The sequence below is a fragment of the Rhipicephalus microplus genome, chromosome X (assembly GCF_043290135.1).
Source record: "Rhipicephalus microplus isolate Deutch F79 chromosome X, USDA_Rmic, whole genome shotgun sequence".
NCBI classification, from domain to species: domain Eukaryota; kingdom Metazoa; phylum Arthropoda; class Arachnida; order Ixodida; family Ixodidae; genus Rhipicephalus; species Rhipicephalus microplus.
In genome coordinates this window covers 220707684-220716259 of record NC_134710.1, presented here as the reverse complement: position 1 = coordinate 220716259, position 8576 = coordinate 220707684, and the positions used below count along the sequence as shown (strand labels likewise).

Below are 8576 nucleotides of genomic sequence, written 5' to 3'. Positions count from 1 at the left end.
CCCGTATAGCTTCGACATTGATTAATTTCATGCGATACTGATCAGGGAGACATTTTGCTTGCAGAACGAAATTGTGTGCTACAACGGCGTGGAGCACAAAACTGTGTGGTGGTGACTGACCTGCAAGGTCAGCTCCAATCGAAACACTTCATGAAAAGCAGCGTTACGGGCTAACTTTGGTAATCAGCACAACTAACGGTATTAGTCGCATTCATGAATTGCACTTTATACGTTTCATCTTGGTTCATATAAGATATTTGGTGGTTATTTTGTCGGAAATACGTGAGTAAAGAGACGGTAGTCTGGCACAAACGAGGATGATAAAGTATTTATTTGGTGAATAGATCCTAAATACTTAAATTGAAGGTGCATGCGTAACGTCGTCATTGATGATGTCGATGAGGTGCTTGAATTATTGATGAGTTTCAACTAGAATAATCACAAGTATTGCTGTCTTCACGGAGACAAAGAAGGCATCTCTCTAACTAAATGCCCGGTCGCTAGTGAGGGGCGTTGAGAAAAATGCTTCGAACAACCTGTGGCTCACACACAACTAAATCCACCTGTCACGCCAATACACCTCAGCGTGCGACCGAGGTGTACAGGGAGCAGCCATTTACAGCCTGGAAGCTTCACTCGAGTAGCAAGCCTATGACATTGCGACTCGCCTTAGGTGCTTCAGCGAAGCTGTAGGAAACTCGTATTGAGCACATGAATGTAGCCGTAAAGAAAGAAGGCCTAACGCTCCCATAGTGTTCAGCGGCCACTAAACGTGCGATGCACTGAAAAAACTTCTTTGCTTCTGCATGAGCCCATTAAAAAAAAGCATTGTAACGCATGGTTCACTGTGAACCAGTCCTTATGTACATTCTTGTAAAAAAATTCTGAGCATGAATCTTGTGACAATGTTGATTGGGAATAGGGGACATTCCCGCGAATCGAGGTCTCCCTGCAAACGCCAAGCATAAACTTCCGAAGAGTTTCGTTTGCCCCCTTTTTTCTATTCCATTAACATTTTCTTCAAGAGACAAATATTGAAGCAAAATTGCTACTGAAACAAGACCCCAAGTCTCATTGCCAGTTTTTGTGGTTTGGTCAAATTCAGGGTTTTTATCCCATATTTAGAGCACATCAAGATTCCCAAATTTTAAGTAAGTGCGAAGTGTAATTTTAGAGTAGGGCGTCACGAGAGGGTTCAAAACACGGCATGCGTTAATGTTATTTTCAGAGCTGAAGAATAAACTCGATGCAACGGCCACATAAAAGATACATATAGCGTTTAACTATGAATTCAAACAACAAATTTCAGCTGCGTACTTTTAAACTTCAACAATAACGAGTTACCTTTTGTCCCAACGCCGTGTATAATTACCTTTCCTCGCAACCGTTATGAAGGTTCTATAACCAGCGAAAACTGGCAGGCCTCGATTCGCGCCTCACATTTGTAACATCGGCTGACAGATATGCATTCAAGGCGTACGCTTTCGCTCCACGATGCAACAAAACAGCTTTGCTGAAATCCGTACTATTCTCCATGCCGCCTCATTTTATCTGGTATTCTAAGTATTCTCAAGTCCTAGCGTAATCCTACCCTCAGAAGCGTTCAACCACAAATCGCTTCTCTTTTTCTGCGGGCGTCATCTTCTCCACAGAGCCATTGAAAGCACCGTTCGTATGAGCGTTGTTTTCCGAATGTCGCTCCACCATGGCCTTTGACATGAAAATGTACTTCTCGATGAGGCCGAGCGGGCACTCAACGAATAGGAAGAGTGCGTAAGCAGCCATGTAGCTGAGCATTGTCGTGCCGAAGAACAGCATCACCTGAGGTAAAGGAAAATAAGCATAATTAAGTACCATAGTATAATAATAGGTGTGCCATGGCAAGTATATAGGCGGTAACGGAATCTTTCTTTTCATTATGAATAATGCCCATCTATTTCAATAATTGAACGGCCTCAATTAGAAAAGAGCGGATGCTCACCATAGGGAAGTGGTGATACTCGGCGATCTCTCGCCTGTAGGTAACTCGAATGGCGAGGATGAACACTGAGGTCAGGTAGGCGCCCAACGAGAGCCTGCTGAGAGGCACGAAGAAGGACCACGATAGGAACTTGTTGAGAACGCCTGTGAAAAAAAAATGGAAATTGGAGAACCAGCCACGTGGCAAGATACTAACCGCACTAATTTGCACGGTTAACGATGCCATGAACTGAAACTCGGAGGAAGATGCTTATACAAAAGCTAGACAGCACGACAGAATCATCCTTCTTTTTGGATTGCCTAGTTATGGTATTTGAATTTTCACATAATAAAAATTAGTCTTTAGTTATTAGAGGCATATTCAAAACTGAAGCTTATTTTATTAGCTCGAATATATATGAAGACTGAAGTAACCCAAGCCACGTACCTAAACCATATACTGCACACCTGTGTTTGAAGTAACACTGCACTTTCGAACACAGCGTACAAGCCAACGTTTACAACTTCGCGAATATTTCGTGTTCTATCGCCTTTTACATGCATTGTTATTTCGAAAAAAAAAGGGGGGGGTAGGCGCTATAGGTGCGTTACGCGCAAGGGATGTGAACACTGAGAGAAGAGCGGTGCTGCCACTCTCTAGCATGTCTTAAACTTCCAATTCACCTTCCTCGCACTTCGTTCCTTTATCTTTCTCTTTGTCCTCACCTTCCTCCTTTATTCTCGGTTTTTTTCTTTATTGTATCTTCTTTTATCTTGTTCTCTCTCGATCTATTTTCCCTCTGTCAGCCTAACCACCACAGTAGTCTATAGTGATTATAAGGCTCGACTGCTGACCGACGGGTCGCGGGATTGAATCCCGGCCACGGCGACCACATTTTGAATGGAAGCGAAAATACTTGTGACCCATGCACTAAGATTCAGGTGCATGTTAAAGAACCCCCCGTGGTCGAGATTTTTGGAGCCCTCCACTATGACGTCTCTCTTATATAATCACATCGCGGCTTTGCAACGTTAACCCCAACAATTATTATCTGTCAGTCTTTTTTCCCTCTTTCGTCCCCTTTTTTCTCTCTCCTTGTCTCCTAACTAGTCCTCAGTTTCGTTTCTTTTTTTCTTTAACTTACATAAGCGTTTGCTTTTTAATCGTCTCATTTTTGCGGGGTGATCATTGTTCGCGTTATCACAGAAAATTTATTTTACGCATGTTCTATAGCCCCTTAATAACCATAAACAGTCGAGCGCACAACGTCACCCGTAATATAAACTGCACGCTAGCGTACAAGCGTTGTCGCGCAAATTCAATTCAGTGAAACATGCAACATTTGTCCTCGCTAAACAAATCAGCCACTGCAGTGATTGAATAACACGATTAACACAATGCGTGAACATAAATAGTTAAGTTACTATCAAGCACGCAGAATATCAGGTGGAAAATTTCAAATAATAGGGCCCTGTAACAGCACTTGGATTTAGAAAAACGGGGTCCATAAAACAAGAGCCGTGATGCTTTGTCGCATTGCAAATCCATCATGCCGTGAATTACCTCATCTCAACAGCTGTCTTTTGTGGAAAGGCACACATTTAGCATTTTGCTGTTCTTTTCAAGTGAAAGCAATGTCAATTTAGTCACTAAAGTTCAGTACAAGCAATGTTGCCGCTGTCGCTTTCGAGTTCGTCCTTCAAAAGCCCTGAACACGGTGATTCCGTAAACGCTCCTGCTGAAAGTATACGCAGTTGTAAGTAAAAAAAGCGTTCTTCAAGAAAAAAAAGTACTCGTGACCTATCTCTCTCTAGATTTTGTCATTTAAAAAAGTTATCCGGCATTTGAATAAAAAAACACACATACAATGCAATGGAGTACTCATCAGTATGCGAAGTGGGAATCGGGAGGCGCTTTTTAGGGGGCACTGAAAAGCAGAATGAAAAAATCTGGGACCCGAGACTTTGGCGGTTGACTGGATTTGCATTCGCACCAGACAAAATTGATTTACTTTTTCTTTTCACTGTTGCTTTGGTTCTCAAATGCTCGTACTACACGTAAACCTAGGTCATAGCGCAGTATGTAGACGGTGGGCGCAAACTACACGAAAAGCATTCCACTTTGTTTAGGTTAAATTATTTACAGAGAGATAAGCTATGAGTGTAGGGAAAGCAGTGCACCAGCAAGAGGTGAGAATGGTATTCCACGGCAACAACCTTACGAAAGAATCTGGGATGCGAACACTCATTTATTGAGCGATCGTATCAATGTAAGGTTGAAAGAGAAAGCGAATATTCTTGTTATAACACTCGTAAACTTCAGCAACCATGCTACCATTCTCGATGTTCTGTTATGACACGTCAACTGAAGAAAGATTTTTGTATTGTGATTCATAGTCGTGCAAAAGCTTTAAAGAGTGCCTTTAAAACTCTTTGTGAAACAGCTGCGTAGAACATTGTCTACGTAGAATATGGATGCTTCCATACAGAAAAATGAGCCTCAGACAGTACTCTGCCTATCTGCTGTCCTATAGATAAATAGATTAAGGAGCCATAGCAAATGCATAATTTCGTTGCTTCCTTAAATTGAAAATCAATGAATTTCAAACTGTCGCAGCCGTCACCACATGTTTTCAAGTAAAAAACATCCAAGCAGTCCCTAACTGCGGAAGGAGGGCAGCTGACTAAACTGGGGTACTGAGTTCTTCCATAAATATATATATAATACATTGATGGACTGATTAATGCAGTTATTCATTCACTCATTTGTAAAAAGAGAACAGTTGCTCAAGAAAAAAAAACAGCAAAAATGTCATTCTCTATGCATTTTTTGAAGTCAGCAAATGGCTGTCACTGCCTAGTTAAATGACACGGAAAAACGTAATTACGAAAACCCCAACTAGGCACATTTACACTTCAGCTGTTAGCGCTCCAGCCAGTCTTTTAGGTCGATCTTAGCCATTGGCGAGAATTATAAATATGCAATGATAAACCCTTACTGAAATACATTTCTTCAATTTTATTTTATTATGTTTTAATTAGATTAATTTTTCAACACAGGGTGCAAGGTGTAGCTTGTACGCCCTTTTTGTGTATACTACGTGGCAAACTAGATTCATGTTTAGTGCTACCACTTGAGATCAACAATGAGAGTGAAAACAAGAAAACACACACACAAATCACTATTGTTTTTCAGAAACAAAATTTTTTGTATCTTCAAGCTTCCATATTCTCCTTAACTACTGCCTATTGAATGATAAGTCATTCAGACGAGATTAAAAAGTTAGGGCAGCTTTCATCTCTGGTGGTGCCAAGCCTGCACGCAGTGCGGAGCTGGGCAGCCTTCTATGTTTCTCATTGGTCTTAGCGTGTGTCATGTTTTGATAATACGTGGTAAATAAAAAACAAACACTTCCACTTCAATAATAACGGCTACCAGGAGAATTAACAAAACAGATGCCCCCATTTCATTTTGTTGATGTGAAGCTTGGTGATACTGATATGGCAGAATCATTTTGTTGCGCAGCTCTGAAATTCTGGCCATAAAAAAGGGAAGTGTGTTGGGCTTTCCATTGGGGTCACATTTTTATTCAAATGGGAAAGCAGCAAAGCACTGGCCAATTCTATCTGTTGTGCTGCATCTTCGTAATACAGGTGTTAGTAACACTCCTCCACAAGGCTGTGTGACCACTTTCACGAACTGTTGGTGGTGAATGTTAGACTATCTATCTATCTATCTATCTATCTATCTATCTATCTATCTATCTATCTATCTATCTATCTATCTATCTATCTATCTATCTATCTATCTATCTATCTATCTATCTATCTGTCTATCTATCTATCTATCTATCTATCTATCTATCTATCTATCTATTTATCTATCTATCTATCTATCTATCTATTTATCTATCTATCTATCTATCTATCTATATATATATATATATATATATATATATATATATATATATAAGACTGATTGATTGAGTGATTGATTGATTGATGTGTGGTGTTTAACGTCCCAAAACCACCATATGAATATGAGAGACGCTGTAGTGGGGGGCTCCGGAGATTTAGACCACCTGGGGTTCTTTAACGTGCCCCCAAATCTGAGCACACGGGCCTACAACATTTCTGCCTCTATCGCAAATGCAGCCACCGCAGCCGGTGTGTGTGTATATATATATATATATATATATATATATATATATATATATATATATTGTGCGTGTGTCACCCCGCCGCGGTGCTGTAGTGGCTAAGGTACTCGGCTGCTGACCCGCAGGTCGCGGGTTCAAATCCCGGCTGCGGCGGCTGCATTTCCGATGGAGGCGGAAATGCTGTAGGTCCGTGTGCTCAGATTTGGGTGCACGTTAAAGAACCCCAGGTGGTCTAAATTTCCGGAGCCCTCCACTACGGCGTCTCTCATAATCATATGGTGGTTTTCGGACGTCCAACCCCACATACAAATCAATCAATCAATATTGTGTGTGTGTGCGTCTTTCTAACCTTCGACGTTGGTCACATAGCCTTGAAGAGCAGAGTGGTTTTTACCTGTGTTTGTAGAAAAGTGCAAAAGTGCTTGCCTGCACGTCCCGTGACGCAAGCGAAAATGAGCCATCCGACAGCTACGGCCCATGCGGTGCGGTGCAGACCAGCGTACAGGCCAGCCTCCAGCTGGCTGGGGAAGTTGCCCTTCTGCCACTCGTAGGGCACCATGATCACGCACAGCGCCACCGCAGTCGACACACACCACAGCGCCCACTGGACGACCTGCGAATCGCGGGGCGGCAAAATGTGAGTACGGGCCTGGTGTTACAACATGCAGACGTTACAGAGAGATTGCTCGTGTTCCCAAGATGATGCTGGCATTCCCTGAATGTGTGAACAGAGAGTGATATAGCGGCAAGTGCCAGCCGTAATGGTTCAACGTCATCAAACCATGAAATCTGCCCTACTGAATGCATTTTTTTTTGCTTAGCCAACTAAACCGATAATATGACATTCGTAGCTGCGAACACATTTATTGGCAAACACCACTGAGCAAAATGTGGGCTTTTGTGGGTGTGTTTCCTCTTTTTTTATGCAGCAGTAGAGTTCGTACGCTTGTTAATTTTAAGTAGCAGTGTTAAAGTTTCCAAGCTCAGTTGTATGCAAGAGCACATAATACTCAGAACAACTCACAAAGAAAGGTCGGTTCTGTGTTCGCAGAATGCAAAAATGATGTGATCTTTTATGATCAGTAGATCAAAGATCACAGTTTGAAAAAAAAAGTGAGAACGTAGAAAATAAGATAATCAAAAGGTATATAGTTCTACTTGCTCGGAGCTCCCACTATAAGACATATTTAGATCATGCTAATAATAGAAATAGAGGTTTTTTGTTACAGCGTCAGTGGTCATAGTGTTTAGACGGTTCTGTGAAATTCTTATTATGGATTCTTTTTTAATTTGTAAGTGACTCAGTTAAATTTATTTTCCTGCTTTGAATCTGATTACAGGGATTTGTTTTATGTTTTCATTGAAAGGTTTTTTGGGGGAACATAAAACACAACATTATTATTGTCTTTAAATTTGAGAAGGTGCTATGTGAGCAATACTCCATAAGCTAGTCTATCAGTGAAAAGCGAGAGATGTCATATCGTGCAAGATTCAATTTTTACAACTATAACCTAACTTCCTTTATAAGAGAAGTTATCTGTCTCTTCTCGTGTAATTATTTCGGTCTTTGCAAGAATAAGTACACCATGTGTTTTATTCTCCCCCCCTCTCGCTACTCCTTGAATTACTCATTTTCGCTAATAGCCAATTTTAAGCTTCTCAGGCTAACATGCCTGCCTTTTCTGCGTTCGTTTTCTTACTCGCTTTTTGAAATGAGTCACGACCAGGCCAGCGTAACTTTAGGTGTGCGTGCGTGTGTGCGCATGCGCGCGCGTGTGTGTGTGTTTGTGTGTGTTTGTGCGTGTGTGTGCGCGCCTGTATGTGTGTGAGTGCGTAAGTGTGTGTGCATGTGAGTGCGTAAGCATGTGTGCGCGCGGTAGCGTGCGTGTGTGTGCATGTGTGTGTGTGCGTATTTCTGCGCGCGTATGTCGGTGCATGTGTGCGTATGTGTTTACATGTGTGCGTATGTGTGCACATGTGTGCGTGTCTATGTGCGCGTGTGTGTGTGTGTGTGCATGTGCACGCGTATGTGTGTGTGAGTGTGTGCGTATGCGTGTTCATATGTGCGTGTGCATGTGCGCGTGTGTGTGCGTATATGTGCGCGTGTGTCCGTATGCGTGTGTGTGCATGTGAGTGCTTAAGTGCGTGTGCGTGTGTGTGTTCACGCGTGTGCGTGCGTATGTGTGTGCATACGTGTGTGCGTGTGTGCGGTCGAAACACTGCAATTTCACTAGCCAGATGAATTGATAACAATAGCAAAGTATTACACAGAGCCCTACACATGTAGTGTGTGTAGTTGTATTATCCGCATCGTTACAACTATACATTTGACTCCCTAACTAATCATGTACCATAGTGTGACATGTACAAGGACAAGTGTGAAGAGCTGTTAGAACAGCTCGAACACACGCTGTTACAGCACGGTCGGGATGTGCGACAAACGTGGGGAGCGCACGG

At 42.1% G+C, this 8576-nt stretch overlaps 1 protein-coding gene across 1 annotated transcript in view; it reads right to left on the bottom strand.

Moving 5' to 3' along the window:
* Positions 1-310: 310 nt before the first annotated feature.
* Positions 311-8576, bottom strand: part of LOC119187557 (O-acyltransferase like protein) — a 50105-nt gene continuing 41839 nt past the window's right edge. Inside the window, exons 13-15 of the mRNA XM_037435696.2 lie at positions 6546-6732; positions 1982-2124; positions 311-1821 (exon numbers count right to left, since the gene is read on the bottom strand). Coding sequence (XP_037291593.2) covers positions 1594-1821; positions 1982-2124; positions 6546-6732 — 558 coding nt within the window. The 3' untranslated portion in view covers positions 311-1593. The remainder of the gene's footprint in view (positions 1822-1981; positions 2125-6545; positions 6733-8576) is intronic.